Here is a 20631-nt window from a genome sequence, read left to right as displayed (position 1 = left end):
AATTATGTTGGTATTATCGACTCACTTATTGTTTGGTTAAATAATAAAGAAGCTAGTACTAGTAAAACTAGTGGAAAAAAAAAAGTAACGATTAGTAGGCATTTCGTAACATAAAATTAGTAGAATCATCCTCTAAGTTGTGATTATGATCCTGAAACTACCTATTAAAACACATGTGCAACCTTTATCAACTTCTATCAGGTTCTAAGTTTTAAAAATCACATTTCTTAGGATCTCATGAGGCTCAAAGCTAGAGTTAGAAAGGAAAAGCATTTATGTATATTAACAGCACATTAACAGTGTAAGAAGAAAAACTCACATAATCATATTAGTTCGCAGAAACAATGCATTTGACATACTCCAACATCCATGATTAAAAAAAAAAACCCTCAGAAATAGGAATAGAGGGAACTTCCTGAATTTGATTAAAAATATCTGCAAAAAACCTAGAGCTAATATTATACTTAATGGTGAAAGACTGAATCTGTTTTCCCCTAAGATGGGGAACAAGGCACGGATGTCCTTGCTCACCACTCCTATTCAACAAAGGACTGGAAACCAGAAATAACTTTAATTTTTTTTCTCAATTGACAGGTTCACAGAGAAAGAGCTTTACTGGATGAACTTTTAGATTACTACTTTTATAGAGCAGCAGAGATAAAAGCCAGGCTGAAAAGTGCATGTGGGGTAAGGAAATGGATCTAGTTCGACAAGGGGCCTCAGAATGACCGCCCAGATGAGACTGTAGACGCAGCTGTAGTTTCCTTTCTATTAGGAAGAAATTTCAAGTTATCCTTAATTTTCCAAGGAGATAGTCACTTGCCTTTTAAAAAACATTATTAGAGAAGCATGGGGCGGGAGCATACCTAGCATTAAAAATGTGAGATGAATACCACCTCTGCTTAGTAAAGGTGGTTGGGAATCCTGAGAGGGCACCTAGTGTAATGTTTCTGCATTTTTCACAGTGCCTGGCCCACGGCTGAAAGTAACTCTTGCCTGACATTTGACAGAAGAGGAAACTGAAGCTCAGATTAAATTACCTGTCCACACCGGGATCATTCCGGCACGAGTTTCTCCCTGTCTGGAATGCTCTTCCCCAGGCGATAGACCCTGTGGCTCTTCCGTGTTCCAGGATTCCGGACTTCTTAAAGCATAAATAATCCCTCCCCAACCTCTCATTTTACTGTTATGTAAGTTATTACAATGTCATTATATAGTCATACTGTTTATGTAATGTCTTCTCCACTAAACTGTAAGCTCCATGAGGGCAAGAGTTCAGTCTGTTCTACTTAATAATTAGCACCTAGTACAGTACTAGCATAGAGCGAAGGCCTCATAATTTTTTTAAATTTATTTTTTGACAGGGTCTTGGTCTGTCGCCCAGGCTGGAGCGCAGTGGTGCAACCTCCGCTCACTGCAGCCTCGACCTCTCAGCTCCAGCAATCCTCCCGCCTCGGCCTCCGGAGTAGCTGGGCCTGCAGGCGCGGGACACCATGACCGGCTAATTTATGTATTTATTTTGGTGGACATGGGGTCTCGCCATGTTGCCCAAGCTGGTTCCTGAGCTCAAGTGATCCTCCTGCTTCGGCCTCCCAAAGTGCTGGGATTACAGGCGTGAGCCTCAGCGCCCAGCCAAGTTAGCCTTTTTTAATCGTCCTGTCTCCGGAGGTTGCCGAAGTTGGTTTTCTTCGGCCTCCTTCTCTCGTCCAGACCCAGGGCTGGGACGAGGCCAGTTCCCGCCTGCAACATGCATCGAAGATAGGAATCTTGGGAGCCGGCACCGGAACGCTCGGAAACGGCACCAAAGTACGAAACCTACGGCGGAAAAGCGTTACCAAGACACTCGTCCCCGGAGCCGCTTCCTGGGACTGTCTAGCCTTCTACCGCTTCTCAGTGATGTTCCGGTTTCCGCCCTTCTCCTCGCGCTGTTTACGCCTCTTCCCTTCCGCCGCCAGAGTTTGACGTGCTCTCGCGAGATTTGGGCCTCTTCCTAAGCCGGCGCTCGGCGAGGTAGGTTGGCGGCCCGTTCTTGGGCCGAACTTTTCTTCTTGCGTTGAGGAAAACGCCTTTTGGAGTCAGGCTCTGGAGTGGCGGGCCTTGCTCACCGGGTGGGGATACAGCCGATTACCCGCCCCGTGTCCTCCGATGGCTTCTGCGGGGCGAGCGGGGCCTGGCGGTGGGGTGCGGGCGGGAGGGCGAGCCGGCGGCGCCCGCAGCCCGGCCGCGTAACGCTGACCGCTGTGCCTTCAGTTCTCCCAGGAGAAGACCATGTTCAGTTCGAGCGCCAAGATCGTGAAGCCCAATGGCGAGAAGCCGGACGAGTTCGAGTCCGGCATCTCCCAGGTGACAGGGTTTCCTTGGCGTCTGGGGCGGGTGGAGGCGCCCCGCCTGGGAGGGAAGGCGGTCGCGTGTGTGCTGGGCCCGGGCTGCTGGGACGCGCGCTGAGGGTCGGCCTTGCTGTTCGTTGCTTCTCAGGCTCTTCTGGAGCTGGAGATGAACTCGGACCTCAAGGCTCAGCTCAGGGAGCTGAATATTACGGCAGCCAAGGTAAGCTGGCGCCCCTCGGCTGGGAGGGAGGTGCGGCGCGTCTCAGCGCGCAGTGCCTGGGAGGGTTGTTAGATGACCCGGGTTACGGTTGAGGACGACTTGCCGCCTGGCTGCCTAACCTGAACTCAGGTTCCGCTGTGTCGTTTGCCAGTGATACCCCCAGGTGCGGGAGTGGGGTTGCAGGTACTCTGCAGTTGAAGCTGTGCACGTGCGGTGGGTGGAGAAACGTGGAGTAGAGAGGGCCTGGGCCGGTTTCGGACCTTACTTGCCCTTACTTAGTTATAAATACAGCGAAGAGCTACGAGGAGCTCCCAGGATGCAGACTTCTCTACCCTTAGCCCGGAGTTGCCGCATGCGGGGGTGCAGAAGTGGCAGTGATTGGCCTCCTGGCCTGGACAGTCTCCGTTCCTGGAATAAGGAAATGTGAATGTTGGAGAGAAATGAGGACATCTCCGAAGGGTGCATATATCATTAACTCAAAACTATTATTAGTTTGTAATGCAGCTATGGTGTTAGTGATAAGGTTTTCTTAGTCTCTAATTTGACCACAACGTTTACTTTTTGGCTTTCTGAAGCAATTAACAAATAGATTTTTTTTTCTTTAGGAAATTGAAGTTGGTGGTGGTCGGAAAGCTATCATAATCTTTGTTCCTGTTCCTCAACTGAAATCTTTCCAGAAAATCCAAGTCCGGCTAGTACGCGAGTTGGAGAAAAAGTTCAGTGGGAAGCATGTTGTCTTTATCGCTCAGGTATCTGTTCTGTTGCAGCACGTTTCTGTTTGTGAATTTTGCTAAAATTGCTTGTATTTAGACCGCATTGGTAGTTGGAGTCATGAAAACAATCCTTTTAGGAATCCAAATGGGCAGAAAGAAGTACAGGCGGAGCGTGGTGGCTCACACCTGTAATCCCAGCACTGGGAGGTGGAGGTGGTTGGATCACTCAGTGACCTGGGCAACGTGGTGAGACCCTGTCTACAAAAAATAGAAAAATAAGAAGTTTTTAAAAGACGAAGTGCACTCTTTAGGAGCCGAAACAAATCTGTGAAGTGACAGACTGCTGTGTTTTGAGTTACGAAAATGATTTCCCAGATTTAAAATTCTACAAGTCTAGTGGGTTGCTTACAGAGATGATCAAACTAAGAAATCTGTTACAGTTCGGATCTGGCATTGGTGCAAACTGAAGTCTTTGGGGAATGAAGTGCCAGGATTGATCAGGAATAAAAGTAGTATTCTGGGTCAGTAGGCATGGGGAAAGGCGTGTCTGGGAGGTTTTTTTTCCGCTGGCATATTGGTAGAGGCTGTAGATTCTGAATGAATGAGTCAAGGATCAGCAAGTAACTCCATAGAACGGTTTCCTCAGGATCTGAGTTGTTTAGCTTTCTTGAACTTTGAACTTACCCTGCCATTCTTGCTTTTAAAGCAGTATGACAGTTTTAGTTTTTTGTCAATTTAAGGTCTTTTTTCATTTTGTTGCATGATAATTTTTACCTTACAGAGGAGAATTCTGCCTAAGCCAACTCGAAAAAGCCGTACAAAAAATAAACAGAAGCGTCCCAGGAGGTGAGTATTTTAGTAGTTTCAGAAATGTGTGTACTCCTCTTATTAACAACTCTTAATTTGTGTAAGTTATAGCTTATAGAAACAGATGTTCAAGTGGGAATTTTTGAGTAGCAGTATTTGCTTTCCTCTATAGTTGCACATGGTATGTTTTAGAATTCTAGATGTAAAACATACATGTATTCACGTAGCCATTGTATGTCTAGTAGGTCAGTGCTGTCACAAGATGAGATGATTTCCTCCGATTATGTGTGCACAGGATAGGAATGATGAGACGGAAATCATTACTTTAATTCTGTGTGATAAAGCCTGCTAGACATAGTTGACGTGAGCTTGGATTTATCTTTGATTTTTATTTTTGTTGTGGATTGGAAGTAAAAAATGTAGGTGGATTTGGGTGATAACATCACAGGTTAAAATATCATTGCAGCTGATGCTGATGGAAAATGATTTATGAACTTGATTGACTTACAGGTTATCTGGCATAAACTGAAATATTGGTAGTTGTCTTCTTAAACTAGATCTTTTGGTATTTTGTTAGTCTCTGATTAGTACGTTGTTCTATAAATGTGAACTATTAAATCCCTGTGGACTTTTACCTAGGGATGAGTTTAAGAAAAAAAAATTCTAGTTATGCCTATACCCTGTGAAATGTATAATTTGTATTGTTATCCTTAGTGGATGAGAAAACTGATTCAAGGCTGGGATAATTTGCTCATTGTAGCTAATACTAGTAATCCTAAGATTTTTTTTTTTTTTTTTTTTTTTTGGTGACAGTGTGTTGCTCTGTCGCCCAGGCTGGAGTGCAGTGGCCGGATCTCAGCTCACTGCAAGCTCCACCTCCCGGGTTCACGCTGTTCTCCTGCCTCAGCCTCCCGAGTAGCTGGGACTACAGGCGCCCACCACCAAGCCCGGCTAATTTTTTGTATTAGAGACGGGGTTTCACCATGTTAGCCAGGGTGGTCTTGATCTCCTGACCTCGTGATCCACCTGCCTCGGCCTCCCAAAGTGCTGGGATTACAGGTGTGAGCCACCGTGGGCGGCATTTTCTTTTGTTTTTTTAAACTCAGCCTTGTTTTGAAAACCACTAGGAAATAGTGTTGGGAATCTAGCAATGTGTTATCGTATTGAACTGTGGTATGTGGAAAGGTAGGTGCCAGGTTTTGTAGAACTTGAATTCTATGGCTTAGTACTTTGAAAAACTTTTATGGACAGAGCGGCATAAGAATTTAGGATTTTTTTTTTTTCCTAAATCATGACACTTAAAGAGGGTTTTGGAAACTCAGTTCTGAGAACCTGAGTTAGGAAACGAGTATAAAAACAGTAGCTTTGCTTTCCACACAGCCAAAGGACTGTTCCTCAAACCCATAGCTTTAATTCCCCTCAGTACAAACGTCTGTTTTCCAGATTTTCTCAGACAGTGGCTTCAGTGTTTCTAGTGGGGCCTAGTCTGTTGAAAGCCTTCCCTCGTCCGCGCTAAGCCTAGCTGGCAGGTCATAGTGATTCCACTTTTTCCAATCCGGCTTCCTGCTTCCGATTTATTTTCCCTATTCAGTAGAGCTGTCTTTGTCTAACTCAGGTTAAATGCTGAAATTGATACAGTTTTGGGGTATAGCAGGGTTTTTCCTCTGAAGTGCTCCAGTCCCCGTGGTTTGTGATGATTGAGTTGTTCCTTTGCTCCCCATTTTAAGAGTTTGTAGATAACTTTGGAATCTAATTTCCATATTTGGGTGCTTTCCTAGTATTGTAAGAATATGCTTAATGAATGAGTCGCAGTGAAAAATCCATTTGTCTTGATTTGCTTTCTGAAAGGTGATGAGGGTTTTGGGAAATGGACTTTCTTCAAGTTTTTGCCCTTTGTGGCTGTGAACAGATGTTGGGAGTAAAATTGAGAGCCACCAGATGATGTTAACTGTGTATATGGGCGCTGCCAGATAGGAAATCCAAATGAGTAGACTATAGTGTCATTGTTAGCTACAGTGGGGTGAGACCTAGACAGATAACCGTATACAAGGCAGCTCCATAAATGCCGAAACAAAGAGCTGTCTCTTGACTTACTCCTGATGTCTCATGGTACATGGTAGCTGCCCCAAAAGCTTGCAATTAATTGAAACTTCTCATTTGTTGGGTGGCAGGTAGGTAGGTTTTGAACTTGATAGTGATACTCAGATGAGGAGCAAGATTCCACTGGCAGTTTTCGTGATGCTGATGGGTTAGAAATTGAAGACCCACATGTGCGGGGAGGGGCAGCTATCCTAGAGCTGGTGATAGAACAGTGCCTGGGGGCGGAAGATTGCCTCATTTGATCCTAGAGAACAAGGAGTTTGGAAGATATCTTGGAGGTCTAGGAGAGCTCTTGAAGAGTCTTTTATGTAAATTATGTGATTGTATCAATTTTTTAGAAAGATTATCTTGACATTGGAAGGGGGTGGTTTTGGAGATGAGCAAGAATGTTAAGGTTATTGTAGTGAATTAGTTGAGAAATGATACAAGTGAAAATAAAGATGTATAAAAGACATCACTAATCACATTCCCTAGAGATGGTCACTTACTGCCTTGGTGAGTTTGTCGTTTACCCCAGAGTAACATTTAAAATTGACGGAGCTTTTGAAATAAGTCAATAAGCTATTACCGTATTCTAGGTAGGCAAAGGCTTTAGTGTGGTACGTGAAATATAACAAGCTTGTTTGAAAATGAGTGTTAATTTGACTTGAGGAACCTGGGTTTTACATTTTCATTTTGACTTGAGGTGCCTTCTGGAGTTGAGAGGGCAGGCATTCTGTGTTGCTTACCTTTTTAACTATTCTTTCAGCCGTACTCTGACAGCTGTGCATGATGCCATCCTTGAGGACTTGGTCTTCCCAAGCGAAATTGTGGGCAAGAGAATCCGCGTGAAACTAGATGGCAGCCGGCTCATAAAGGTTCATTTGGACAAAGCACAGCAGAACAATGTGGAACACAAGGTAATAGGTCGACATTTATCATGGACAGGTTCAGCCACAGTGAGAGTAGATTTTAGAGTTACCAGTCTCCATGTGCCACCAGAGCAATGACTGTAGTAAACTCAGGACTAGTTCTTTTACCCGCACTTCAGCCTGCTCTACTTTGGATTATGTGTCACGTTTTAAATGGAGAATTTAAAGAATTGAACACTTGAAATTCTCTGTACCTTTTGGAAGTAGGCTCATTCTGTAGTCTTTTAGTTAGGCTGTATATTCTTGGTGAGTTAGGGGTGGATGGTGATAGATCAGTGTCTTGGGGGGACATAACCATGTGGGTGACTGGTGGGGTCCCCTGGTGGCTTCCCGGTGCATTGGTGTAGAGTCCTGTCCCATAACATTGGAGAGGAGCTTGTCCATGGTTATAATACTGCTACCGACATGTCGTGCATATTCCTTATCTTCTCAGTACTTAGTTGCTGAGGAGAAAGACCATACAAGGGCACAATTTCATGAAACTATTAGGTTTTAAGCTGAGTGTGTATTTCAGAGTTTTGTGATGAATTCTTTCTTTTCTTGTAGGTTGAAACTTTTTCTGGTGTCTATAAGAAGCTCACAGGCAAGGATGTTAATTTTGAATTCCCAGAGTTTCAATTGTAAACAAAAGTGACTAAATAAAATATATATTCACAGTACTCTGTTTCAGTTATGTTTTTCAAAATTCCGGATTCATGGATGCGCAGCTGTCTTCACTATCAGTGGCGTCCTGTGTTGGGCCGGAGGGTTTCAGCAGGAGGGATGTGTGCGCCAGCAAGCTTGATGCCTGTGAGGCTCCGCTTGTGTTCAGGGGTACAAGTGTCATCACATGATGCTGCAGAAATAGCTGAATATTAGCACTTTTGCATGGTTCAAACTAAAAATATACCTGGTACTTTTTTTTTATTGTGATATATGTAAAATTTACCATAGTACCCATTTTTAAGTTTACAGCTCAGTAGCCTTAAGTATGTCTACAAAGTTGGGAAACAGAACTCTGAAACTTTTTCATTCATCTTGTAGAACTGAAATTATCCATTAAACCAACACCTCCACTTCCCATTCCGTCAGATTTGTTGAATTTTTTATACATAAATTCATGTTAGGTGTTAAGTGGACTTTCACAAGCTAAATGTAAGAGTCTGATTAGCCGGGCGCGGTGGCTCAAGCCTGTAATCCCAGCACTTTGGGAGGCCGAGACGGGTGGATCACGAGGTCAGGAGATCGAGACCATCCTGGCTAACACGATGAAACCCCGTCTGTACTAAGAAATACAAAAAAAAAAAAAGAGTCTGATTAATAGATTTAGTAGATGCTAAGTGGTGTGTAAACTTGGGTAGTCCATTTCCCCACTTCCTTCGTTTTCCAGTTCGTCAAATGAAGGCCCTGGGGGAATGAAAGCCCCGAGGTGAGGACCCTGGTGTGGTGTCTGGTGACTGTAGTTGGACCAGGTCTTTGTAGAGTAGAGCAGATGTCTTATTAGAGAATTAGTTCCTCCGTTTTGGCTTTATGCCAAATTGCTTACAGTTATTAATAAGCCTTAACATTACCTTGTAAAATTTAACCTTCCTGCTTTTACAGGGTGACGAGACAATCTTACTGAACAGTCCCCCAAATAATACGTTTTACATCAAATTACTCCTGCAGGTAGACTAATTCCGGGAGGCCTCCGAGGCAACACAATAGTATTTTCCCATTTTGCAGATGAGGGTCAGGCCTCGTAGGAGTAGAACTGTCAGGCTCCCGACGCGGAACTCACATGGTAGGGCAGGCGCACTGGATGTTTTCAAAGCTTTGGGAGCTGCTCTTGACCATACTTGGCTGAGGCCTTTGTGGGTGAGCGAGTAGTGAGGAAGGTGAAGAAGGTGCCCGTTAAGCAGTTATCAAGGCTGGCCCTTTATCCTCAGTAGTCCATAGGTCCCTCCCCCATTTCCGCATTTCCGCTGTCTCCCCTCCCGCCCCCGCTCCCCATCCCCGGACAGGGATTGTCTTGGTTTCTCTGGAATGAGTTGTTTACTTAGGCTTAGGGTGCTGCAAACCTATTCTCACCCTTCTCCAGCACGGAGCCCCGTTCTCTCCCCATCCCCCCGTTTCCTAGCTATCTGTGTTTAGTGGCTTTTTGGGAGGCTTCATCTCTGTCATCTCAAACATTTAGTGTATTGGAATTCACAGATTCACTGGTTTGGGAAACAAGATTTACACAGGCTGTCCTAGAATGTTACTCATTTTCCTTTTAAAAAGTGTTCTGGGCGAGGTCTGGTGGCTCACTCAACGCCCGTAATCCCAGCACTTGGCGAAGCTGAGGCGGGCGGATCACCTGAGGTCAGGAGTTTGAGACCAGCCTGGCCAACATGGGAAAACCCCGTCCCTATTAAAAATTCAAAAATTACTCGGGAGGCTGAGGAGAATTGCTTGAGCCCAGGAGATGGGAGTTTGCAGTGAGCCGAGGTGTCGCCACTGCACTCCAGCCTGGGTGATACGAGCGAGACTTCATATAAAAAAAAAAATTTTTTTTTTGAATTTCTTGATTTTCCTCCAATACCAGTGGCTCTCAGTAGCATACCTAGTAGACATTAAAAAACCATCTCCAGGAAAAGAGGAAACTTTATGTGAGAAAACAGTTGTGTTTTGAAATCAGTGTAAGGAATGAGCTTATTTTCAGATGTCCATTGGGAAATGCTTCCATTTTAGGTGAAAGTTACATTGACCTGTAAGGTATCAGTAACATAAAAACTCAGAATATCCTTACCTATTTAAGATGCTTAGGAAGAGTCTCAGTTGGCTTTGAATCTATTTGTTAATAATCCCTTCTAATTACTTGGCAAGAACAAAGACGACCAGAATACCAAGAAAGATGGAAAGTTTTGGTCGATTTTTCAGCAAAAACTTCACATTTGCTAGAGAGGAAGCACAGCCAAAGATTGGGGGACTGTTCAGATGCTTCTGTCCACGTCTATCTTTGCAAGGGGTCTTAAAAAAAAAAAAAACCCTCGTAGTGGAAGTTTTCTGTCATACTCAAAAGTATAACAGAATCAGTAGTGGGGCTCTGTCCTATCACCCAGCTTGAGCAGGTACTGATATGTTACTAATCTTGTTTCATCTATTCTCACCCTTTATTTGCTGGAGATTTTTGAAGCAAATTCTAAACATACCACTTAAGAACCTTTTAGCTGTGATAATTATTAAAATCAAGTGCCAGACTTAAAACTAGATTTGAAATTGTTATAGCAAAGTATAACAATCATTGCTTTCACTAAAATTAATACCTTGGTGAACAAAAAGACTTAGATATGATTCCTATTGTTACTTATTTAAAACTTATGTGTTTTTATAACATACATACCCTATTAGTACTGTGGTGCACTCTGTATTAACTACACATTGGAGGTACTCAAAAGTTTTAGTTGGGGTGCACAATAGAAGAGTTTGGGGCCTAGTGTGCTAAACACGCACAATTTTCATCTGTAAACTTTGTCAAGAAAGCTTAAGTATATCTTTTTTTTGTCAAGACAGCTTAAATATATAGAATATTTTTGAAAGGTAAATACAAACTTTTTCATGATTGTGTTGAACAACGATTAGATAGTAAGCCTGCAGGCATGTGTATGCATTTGCTATGGGAAGTAATGGTGGTTTTAAAAAATCCTCCTTTTCCCTTCTAGTTACATTAGTCCAGCCTTTGTGATTCATACAACATAGTAAAGGAACCAGAGAAGGTATACAAAGTCACACAGTTCTTTAGTACAGCATCTTGAATGTTTTCAGGCACTGAGATGATACTAGATCCGTAAAGCGGGTATTAGACTTGATATTTATTAAAATGTATAGCAGGACAATGCAACTACAGCCTAGTGAAAGAGACATTTCAATGACGAGATGGGCCTCGTTCCTAAGATTCCTGTTACTGCTAGATGAGCTGTTGGAAATGCTTTAACGCCATTGAATTTTCACACTATAATCAATAGCGGCAACAGTGGGTGAGTGACTGTAATGAAGTTTAGTCTGAATGCCTCTAGCAATCACATTTTACTCAAAATGCTATACAGATAAAATCAGGGCTGTGCTCTATAATAACACTTAATGAGGCCACCATTAAAGTTAGTGTGCTGTTAATTGTCTGCATCTAAAATGGCCTAAGCTTCTCTTAAAAGTAGAGTGAATCACTCCTTACTCAACTTTTAGATCATCATCTGACAGAACTGCCTTACCATTCTGCCAGTTTTATTCCCAACTGTGTTCTCTGGCACGCTGCAAGCTTGTGACAGTACCTGACCGTTCCACTCAGGGACCCTGAAAGCAGCGCTGACCACGTCGTAACCTGACATGGCTAAGTCTTCGCCTAAAGCTCTTGGGGAGTTTGATGTGGTGGGTGGGGAGTGACTGCCCGTGTTTGGTTGTGGCCTGAAGGTGAGCTGCATCCTTCCTCCCTGGACCTCAGGTTTCCCACTGGGAAATGAAAGGGTTAGCCTGGGCTAGCTGAGTCTGAGGGTCCCTCTAATTCTGAAAGTCACTGACTAAGTAATATAAGTTTAAAGAATCCACAAATGTAGACAAGTTATCAGAGTATTTAGCACTTAGTAAAGATGAATGAATGTGTTTTCTTGTCCTTGAAAACCAAACTAGTTACAGATTTTATTTTTTTAAGACAAGAGTCTTGTTCTGTCACCCAGGCTGGAGTGCAGAGGTGCGATCATGGCTCAGTGCAGCCTCAAACTCCCTGGCTCAAGCGCTCCTCCTGCCTCAGCCTCTTGAGTAGCTAGTACTATAGGCGTACACCCACCTAATTAAAAAAAAAATTTTTTTTTTTTGTAAAGATGGGGGTCTTGCTAGGTTGCCCAGGCTGATTTTGAACTCCTGGGCTCAAGTGAGCCTCCCTCCTTGGCTTCCCAAAGTGCTGGAATTACAGGCATAAGCCAGCATGCCTGGCCCGGGGTTAACTTGATTTTCAGTTTTAAGGCCTGTGCAGGAACAGGAGCTTCTAGTGTGGCAGACAGTTGGGGGTGGGTAGGATGGTGTCTGGAGACTCCAGAACAGCTCCTGTGTATTCACTGAATGTCGGTCCATGTGGGTCAGGCACCAGGGCAGACTCTTGAAGGGATTCACTCAGATCCTTACAGGGACCCTGGGAGGTAGGCAGTGGTTCCCCAGGCTTGGGAAGTGTTGGAAACAAGAACACTGAGGTCCCACCAGCAGCGTATGGCATTGGCAGCTTTAGGGTGGGGCCCAGCCATGTGTTTTAAGTTTTCTGGTCGATTCTGATGCAGGTTCAAGTTTGAGGACCTCTGATAGCTGACTCCCTAATAGTCTCAGAGGATACAGTGGTGGGGCCCCGCCCTCATGCGCCCAGGCAGGGAGGCTGTGATCCGGATCTCACGCCTGTGCTCCCGTTCTCACGCCTGTGCTCCCGATCTCACGCCTGTGCTCTGAATCTCACGGCTGTGCTCCCGATCTCACGCCTGTGCTCCCCATCTCACGCCTGTGCTCCCGATCTCACGCCTGTGCTCCCGATCTCATGTCTGTGCTCCCGATCTGATGTCTGTGCTCCGGATCTCACGCCTATGATCCAAATCTCACGCCTGTGCTCCGGATCTCATGCCTGCGCTCCTGATCTGACGTCTGTGCTCCAGATCTCATGCCTGTGCTCCTGATCTCACGCCTGTGCTCCCGATCTCACGCCTGTGCTCCCGATCTCACGCCTGTGCTCCCGATCTCACGCCTGTGCTCCGGATCTCACGTCTGTGCTCCGGATCTCACGCCTGTGATCCGGATCTCACGCCTATGATCCAAATCTCACGCCTGTGCTCCGGATCTCATGCCTGCGCTCCCGATCTGACGTCTGTGCTCCAGATCTCATGCCTGCGCTCCCGATCTGACGTCTGTGCTCCAGATCTCATGCCTGTGCTCCAGATCTCATGCCTGTGCTCCTGATCTCACGCCTGTGCTCCGGATCTCACGCCTGTGCTCCCGATCTCATGTCTGTGATCCCGATCTCACGCCTGTGATCCAAATCTCATGCCTGTGCTCCGGATCTCACGCCTGTGCTCCCGATCTCACCCTGTGCTCCCGGACAGCCCCGGAGTGGCACGGGAGAGACAAGCGCCAGGGAGAAGATGGAGGCCCAGCCCCACGCTGCTGAGGCGGGAGGCCAGCGGGGCTCCGCTGTGTCAGGGAACACAAGGACAGGGAGAGGTGGCTGCTGTTAATGTCCTCATGGACAATGTCCCAGAGATTTGGCACATGCACTGTGTGACCCCAGTGAGAATTCCCATCCAGAGACAAGCAGGGTTTTCATCCGGCTCCTGCTGTCCAGATTTCTGAGTTATCTTTGAGAAATGTAAATACAATTTGGGATTTGGCCAGAGTCTTGTCCTGGCCCCCTGAGAAGGTCAGGGTTTACGAGGCAAAAGGCTCTTCCCAGCAGCCACGACTTAAACGCTCTCATGAAAAAGCTGCAGGGAGGAGAGGAAAAAGGAGGAGGGGGAAGGCCTCCTGGCCCTTCTGTTCCCAATGCAGGTGTGAACACGGTTCAGAGCCTAACCGCGCTTCCCATGTAGTGTACTCGAAATGGGAAGTTAAATCATCACTTATTTATGTAACTGAGAGTAATTATCAGCTTATTGGCATATATTTTTTTTAAAGTCCTTAACATTTCAGGAACACAAAAACAAATGGAAAACACCCACGTCAGCTGTGAAACAGAAGCCAGGCAGTTGGGTCTTGGGGGGTTCCATGTGGACCTTGCTAGCTTGCTCGGTGACAAGTGCAGCTTTAGTGCGAGGGGCCCAGACTCTGACTGGCACGTTCTTTGTGAACTGCAATCTTGGGCGAGGTCTCTCATTCGTGAACTCTGAATTGGGGGTGATAACTCCTTGCTTTGAGGGTAGCTGTGAGGCCTCCAGAGGCCTCCATTAGTGAGTGGTCGTGAATGATCCTAGCTGGCATTGGGTTCTACACACAGTTCCGTCCTCTTCACCCGTTTGCGTCCTGCACAGGCAGAGGGGATGGCTGCCCAAAGGACATGATGTGATGGGCCTGGCCTGGGCACACTGTGCTCTGCACCCCACTTCAGACAACAGAGGCAGAGTCACCATGAGGCCAATAAAGATCCGGCTGGAGAGGCCTTAGTATTGAGTTCTGTGGTCATATATTTTTATAAAATTAGCACAAATAAAATATTAAGCACAAGGAGTGAAGACCGCTATCTGGTTCCTCTGTCACAGCCTCCTGCCGAGTGGTGCCGACACGGCCCAGGCATCTTTGGATCCCGCTGAGGGTTTCCCCACCTCGGCACTGTTAGCTTTTGGGGCTGGAGCGCTCTGTGCTGTGGGGCCATCCCATGCATTGTAGGATGTTTAGCAGCAGCCCTGGCCTCTCCCACTGGAAGCCAGTACCGTCTCCCCAGTTGTAACAACTAAAAATGTCTTCTGTACATTGTCAAATGCCCCTGAGCCCGAGGGGTGGGGACAGCAAACTGAAGTTGAGTTGGGGTTATATTATTTTGGATTTCACCTGGATATAGTCGGTGGTTCACAGTGTAGGAGGAGGTCATGAGCTACAAATTGGTCAGTGGTGTGGTCATTTCAAAGACTAGGATTACTTTGCACAAAACAAACCAAAACCCAAACATTGAAATGCCTGAAATCAAACACCTAGTATATGAAAGAAAACTGATAGAGGTTTCCCCAGCCTTGACAACCATCCAAAAAATATTCATGACATTACTGATAAAGGCTTGTGGAGCTGAAGTAAACTGTTTTGAAGCTACCAATAATAAGACATTTAATAACCATGCAAGATAGAGCAAATACTGAGTCATCTTCTGTTCTTTCTATAGATGTTTGTGTTCATGGGAGCAGGCAATGAAAGAATATACAGCCAACTAATATAGAAACATAAGGGCTCGTCGCTACTAAAATACAAAAAATTAGCCAGGCACAGAGGCTCACACCTGTACTCCCAGCACTTTGGGAGGCCAGGGTGGGTGGATCATGAGGTCAGGAGATCGAGACCATCCTGGCTAACGCGGTGAAACCTCGTCTCTACTAAAATACAAAAAATTAGCTGGGCGTGGTAGTGGGCACCTGTAGTCCCAGCAACTTGGGAGGTTGAGGCAGAAGAATCGCTTGAACCCAGGAGGCGGAGCTTGCAGTGAGCTGAGATCACACCACTGCACTCCAGCCTCGGCAACGGAGCGAGACTCCATCTCAAAAACAAAAACAAAAACAAACCCCAAAACATAAACAAAAACATAAGGGCTATCAGGCAGCTTTTTACAAACTAAACTTTTATTAACATCTAGAGATAATTATAGATTCACATGCAGTTGTAACAGAGATGCTGTGTACTTAATTTCCCCAAGGGCAGCATCTTGTGAAACTGCAGGACAGTCTCCCAGCCAGATACAGGGATGTGCTTCGCTGCAGTCACCACGGGGACCCCGCACGGCGCCCTCCTATAGCACCCCTTCCCTCTGCCCCACTTCCTCCTGAATCCCTGGCAACCGTGGGTCTGTTCTCAGTTTCTGTAGTTTGGCCATCTCAAGAGTGTTGTATAAAGACGATCATACAGTAAGGAGCCTTTTGGGATGGTGTTTTTCAGTGAGCAGAGTCCCTAGTTCCTACAAGGTGCCGCGTGGGTCGATGGTGGGCTCCTCTTTGTGACTGGGTCGCGTTCCATGGCAGGCATGTGCCACAGTCTGTTTAACCGTTCACCTGGTGAAGGATGTCCAGGCTGATTCCCGTTTTGGGATGTTACAAATAAAGCTGCTATAAACCTTGGTGTACAGCAAGCTTGTCCAACCCGCAGCCTGGGGGCTGCATGTGGCCCAGGATGGCTTGAATGTGACCCTACACAAATTCGTAAGCTTTCTTAAGACATCGTGAGATTTTTTTGCTTTTTTTTTTTTTTTTTTTTTTTCGCTCATCAGCTATTGTTAGTGTATTTTATGTGTGGTCCAAGGCAATTCTTCTTCCAATGTGGCCTGGGGAAGCCAAAAGACTGGACAGCCCTGGTGCGTGTGAACACAGCTTTCCACTTCTCTGGAATAATTCCTGGAGTGCAGTGCCTGGGTGGTAGTGTGGTTGTATGTTTAGTTTTTTGAGGCTCTCCTGGACTTTTCCAGTGTGGCTGCTCTTTTCTTTTCTTTTCTTCTCTTCTCTTTTCTTTTTTCTTTTCTTTTCTTTTCTTTTCTTCCTTTCTTCCTTCCTTTCTTCCTTTCTTCCTTTCTTTCTTGAGACTGAGTCTTGCTCTGTCATCCAGGCTGGAGTGCAGTGGTGTGATCTCAGCTTGCTGCAACCTCCACCTCCTGGGCTCAAGCGATTCTCCTGCCTCAGCCTCCAGAGTAGCTGGGACTATGACATGTGCCACCATGCCTGGCTAATTTTTTATTTTTAGTAGAGATGGGGCTTCACCATGTTGGCCAGGATGGTCTCGATCTCTTGACCTCGTGATCCGCCCGCCTCAGCCTCCCAGAGTGCTGGGATCACAGGCCTGAGTCACGGCGCCCAGCTGGCTGCACCATTTCAAATTGCCCCATTTCCCCTCATGCCAGCATTTGGTGTTGGGATTTTGTTTTAGCCACTTTGATAGACATGTAGTGATAGGTCACTGTGGGTTTTGTTTGCATTTCTCTAATGGCTAATGGCGTTGAACATCTTTTCATGTGCTTATTTGCCGACTGTGTGTCCTCTTTGGTGAAATGTCTTTTCATGTTTTTGCCCATTTTCTACTTGGGCAGTTTGTTATTTTCCTGTTAAGTTTCGAGACTTCTTTCTGTATTCCCGACACTCTCCTTTGCTGGATTTGTGGCTGACAGACGCTTCCTCTCATCCTGTAGCTTATCTTTGCATCTTCTTCACGGTATCATTTGTAGAGCAAAAGGTTTTAATTTTGGTGAAGTTCCATTGATCAGTTATTGCTTTTATAGATTGTACTTTGTTTATTTATTTTTTTTCTTTTGAGACGGAGTCTCGCTCTGTCACCCAGGCTGGAGTGCGGTGGCCGGATCTCTGCTCACTGCAAGCTCCGCCTCCCGGGTTTACGCCATTCTCCTGCCTCAGCCTCCCGAGTAGCTGGGACTACAGGCGCCGCCACCTCGCCCGGCTAGTTTTTTGTATTTTTTAGTAGAGACGGGGTTTCACCGTGTTAGCCAGGATGGTCTCGATCTCCTGACCTCGTGATCCGCCCGTCTCGGCCTCCCAAAGTGCTGGGATTACAGGCTTGAGCCACCGCGCCCGGCCTATAGATTGTACTTTGATATTAGAATATCAAAGAATGATTTGCCTAGCCTTAGATCCTGAAGATTTTTTTTCTGTGTTTTTTCTAAAAGTTTTGTAAGTTTACATTTCACATTGAAGCCCGTGATCTATTTTGAGATAGTTTTTGTATGAGGTGTGGGGCTTATATTGGGGTTCATCATTTTTGCCTATGGACATCCAGTTGCTCTGGACCGTTCATGGCACCCGCTGTCTTCCCTCCACTGAATCGCTTTTGTACTTTTGTGAGAAAGCAGTTGAGTGTATTGGTGTAGACCTAGTTCTGGGCTCTCTGTTCTATTCCATTGTATAGTGTCTTAGAATTGGGTAGATTGATTCCTCTTACTTTATTCTTTTTCAAAATCGTTTTAGCTATTCTAGTTCCTTTCTCTTTTCATAAACATTTTAGAATAGCCTTGTCTATATCTACAAAAATTATTGTTATGATTTTAATAGAAATTGTGTTAAGCTCGTACTGTGAATTAACTTGGGGGAGAATTGACATTTTTACTCTGCTGAGTCTCCTAATCTATACTTTTTAATTTTTATTTTATTATTTTTGAAACAGGGTCCCACTCTGTCACCTAGGCTGGAGTGCAGGGGAGCTATCTCAGCTAACTGAAACATCCACCTCCTGGGCTCAAGTGATCCTCCCACCTCAGCCTCCTGAGTAGCTGGGACCATGCTACTATGCCCGGCTAATTTTTGTATTGTTTTTGTTAGAGACAGGGTTTCACCATGTTGCCCGAGCTGGTCTTGAACTCCTGGATTCAAGTGATCCTCCCACTTCAGCCCTGCAAAGTGCTGAGATTACAGGCATGAGCCACCATGCTTGGGTGAGTCTCCTAATCTATAAAGACAATGTGTTTCTCTATTTATTCAGATCTTTTTTGAGGTTTTCAGCAGCATTTTGTAGTTTTCAGCGTGTAAGTTCTATGTATGTTTTGTTAGATTTACACCTAAGTATTCCTTTTTTAAAGCAATTGTAAATGATATTATTTTGAATTTTGGTGTCTATGAATTCATTGCTATTTTGTAGAAATCTGCTTGATTTTTCATTGTTTATTTTTATTTTTATTATTTGTTTTGAGACAGAGTCTCACTCTGTCACCCAGGCTGGAGTGGAATGGCGTGACCTCAACTCACTGCAACCTCTGCCTCCCGGAGTCAAGCGATTCTCCTGCCTCAGCCTCCCGAGTAGCTGGGATTGCAGGCATGTACCACCATGCCTGGCTGATTTTTGTATTTTTAGTAGAGACAGGGTTTTGCCTTGTTGGCCAGGCTGGTCTCGAACTCTTGACCTCAGGGGATCTGCCCACTTGGCCTCCCAAAGTGCTGGAATTACAGGTATGAGCCACCACGTCTGGCCTACTTGGTTTTTTAAATATTGCCTTATATCCTGTCACCTGTTGCACTGATTTAATAGTTTCCAGGAGCTCTTTTCTGTAGACTCTTGGATTTTCTAAGGAGACAACCATGTCATCTGCAACAAGGGACAGTGTTATTTTATTTTTCGAATCTACACGCTGTTTATTTCCTTTTTGTGCCCTGCTGGTGTGCCTAGAACTTTAGCACTGCATTGAGTAAGAGGTGAGAGTGGACACCCTTGCCTTGTCTTAATCTCAGGAAGGAAACATTCCATTTTTGCCCATGAGGTATGATGTTAGCTGTGGCTTTGCCTTTAAAAGATGATCTTTATCAAGTTGAGGAAGGTCTCCTGCACCTACTTTTCTCAGAGTTTTTGTCATGACAGGTGTTGGTTTATGCCAAATGCTCTTTCTGCATCAACTGACATATTCGTGTGATTTTCTTTATTAGCTTGTTAATGGGTTTTTATCAAAGGAGCTTTGACTATTGACATAGCCACATATTCCTGGATGAAACCCCATTTGGTCATAGTTGATGAATCTTTTTCTATATTACTGAATTCTGTTTGTTAATATTTTATTAAGGATTTTCTCATCTATATTCATGAGGGTTATTGGTCTACAGTTTTTTTGTTCTGTCTTTGTCTGGTTTTGGTATCAGGGTAATAATCAACTTTATAAAATGAATTGGTAAATATTCCCTCCTCTTCTATTTTCTGGAACAGGATATGTAGAATTGGTGTTAATTTTTCTTAAACGTTTTGTAGCCTCTCCTGTGAAACCATCTGGCCCTGAAATGTCTTTCTGGAGAGTGTTTAAATTGCAAGTTCAATTCCCTTCCTTGGTATAGGGCTATTAAATTATCTGTTTCATGCTGAGCATGTTGTAGTTTGTGTTTTCATGAAGTGGTTCATTTTGTCTAAATTGTCAAATTTATGTATAACTTTAATCATACATTTTAAATAACCCATTATTTTTTCCTGAATTTAATTATTTGTGTGGAATTTGTCTGTTTTTACATTTTTATTTTATGAGTTTCAGTCTAAACAAATATTCACCTTTGAACCTAGCTTCCTATGATTGTAATTTTATATGTATCTTTTTCTTAAATAAGGTTCCTCTATCTCCCAAAACGTGCAAGATTCAGGCTGCACAGAAGCTGGATCTATCCAGTCCCTGACTAAGATTTGTTTCTGGCATTAAATGAAACTTGCCTTTAAATGAAACTTAAATGCGTGGAGTGAGTTTCCGGACTCAGGTGTGGCCAGGTCCCCACAGGCCGTGGTCCAGCTCTTACTGCCTTCTGAAGCGAAATCCCCTGTGAACAGGGGAAAGGAGCTCAGTCCGCTGCACTGGTTTCTGTCTGATTGGTGCCAGGTGATGAGCGTCCCTCCTCTTCATGCTCTTCTGAATGTCTACAGTAGTCCTGCTTATTTTTTCAAAACACGAAAAGAAAGAAGAGAAAGCCAAAAAAGAAACAAGATTGGGGTGTCTGGGTTGGAGAGTCAGCAGGGGCATCTCCAGGAGGGTCCTGCGCCCACCGCGAAGCCGGCCTGGGGAGTTCCTGGCGCTGCCGGCGTTCCCACACTCCCCAGGCCACCCTGCGGGACGGGCGCGCAGCGCAGACAGGAAGCGGCCCGAGATAAGGCTGCGGCCGGCCGGGCGGCCTGATTTGCTGGGCTGCCTGATGGCCCAGGCCGAGGCTTCTCCCTGCGCCTGAGACCGCGGCCGCCTCTCTAAATAGCAGCCATGAGGCGCCTGGGGCAGTGTCCTCGCGGGCCAGCGACGGGCAGGACGCCGCGTTCGCCCAGTGCGTGCTCAGGTAGGAGACGCTGCCCGGGGCTGCAGCTGAGGGTTTCACGGGGGCGAAGACAGTGGAGAGGGGAGGCAGGCAGGGTTCCAAACGGGGCGCCACGTGGGCTCCGGCCGAGCG

General features: G+C 45.3%; 5 protein-coding genes across 27 annotated transcripts in view; 2 read left to right on the top strand and 3 right to left on the bottom strand.

The window, feature by feature from the left end:
* RPS7 (ribosomal protein S7) overlaps positions 1-7737 on the top strand; it is an 838959-nt gene extending 831222 nt beyond the window's left edge. For 6 of the 10 annotated variants that reach the window (XM_050754087.1, XM_050754086.1, XM_050754085.1 and 3 more), the window contains exons 2-8: positions 1988-2010; positions 2251-2343; positions 2476-2547; positions 3153-3296; positions 4042-4106; positions 6916-7066; positions 7625-7737. In XM_050754087.1, coding sequence (XP_050610044.1) covers positions 2269-2343; positions 2476-2547; positions 3153-3296; positions 4042-4106; positions 6916-7066; positions 7625-7702 — 585 coding nt within the window. In that variant the 5' untranslated portion in view covers positions 1988-2010; positions 2251-2268 and the 3' untranslated portion in view covers positions 7703-7737. Of the gene's footprint in view, positions 1-1963; positions 2011-2250; positions 2344-2475; positions 2548-3152; positions 3297-4041; positions 4107-6915; positions 7067-7624 lie in introns of all 10 variants that reach the window. The other 4 variants (XM_050754081.1, XM_050754084.1, XM_050754082.1 and 1 more) reach the window with 2 other exon arrangements.
* Positions 1-20631, bottom strand: part of ADI1 (acireductone dioxygenase 1) — an 847802-nt gene that overhangs the window by 91970 nt on the left and 735201 nt on the right. The window lies entirely within an intron of this gene.
* Positions 1-20631, bottom strand: part of EIPR1 (EARP complex and GARP complex interacting protein 1) — a 579020-nt gene that overhangs the window by 386548 nt on the left and 171841 nt on the right. The window lies entirely within an intron of this gene.
* Positions 1-20631, bottom strand: part of RNASEH1 (ribonuclease H1) — a 173270-nt gene that overhangs the window by 35237 nt on the left and 117402 nt on the right. The window lies entirely within an intron of this gene.
* The window catches only part of COLEC11 (collectin subfamily member 11), a 361397-nt gene that overhangs the window by 291133 nt on the left and 49633 nt on the right, over positions 1-20631 (top strand). The window contains exon 2 of one of the 2 annotated variants that reach the window (XM_050754060.1): positions 20324-20520. In XM_050754060.1, coding sequence (XP_050610017.1) covers positions 20448-20520 — 73 coding nt within the window. In that variant the 5' untranslated portion in view covers positions 20324-20447. Of the gene's footprint in view, positions 1-20177; positions 20521-20631 lie in introns of those variants that run through there. The other variant, XM_050754061.1, reaches the window with a different exon arrangement.

Source organism: Macaca thibetana, chromosome 13 (genome assembly GCF_024542745.1).
Source record: "Macaca thibetana thibetana isolate TM-01 chromosome 13, ASM2454274v1, whole genome shotgun sequence".
Lineage (NCBI taxonomy): Eukaryota > Metazoa > Chordata > Mammalia > Primates > Cercopithecidae > Macaca > Macaca thibetana.
The sequence above is the reverse complement of the archived record's forward strand: the minus strand, read 5'-3'. Positions and strand labels throughout refer to the sequence as shown.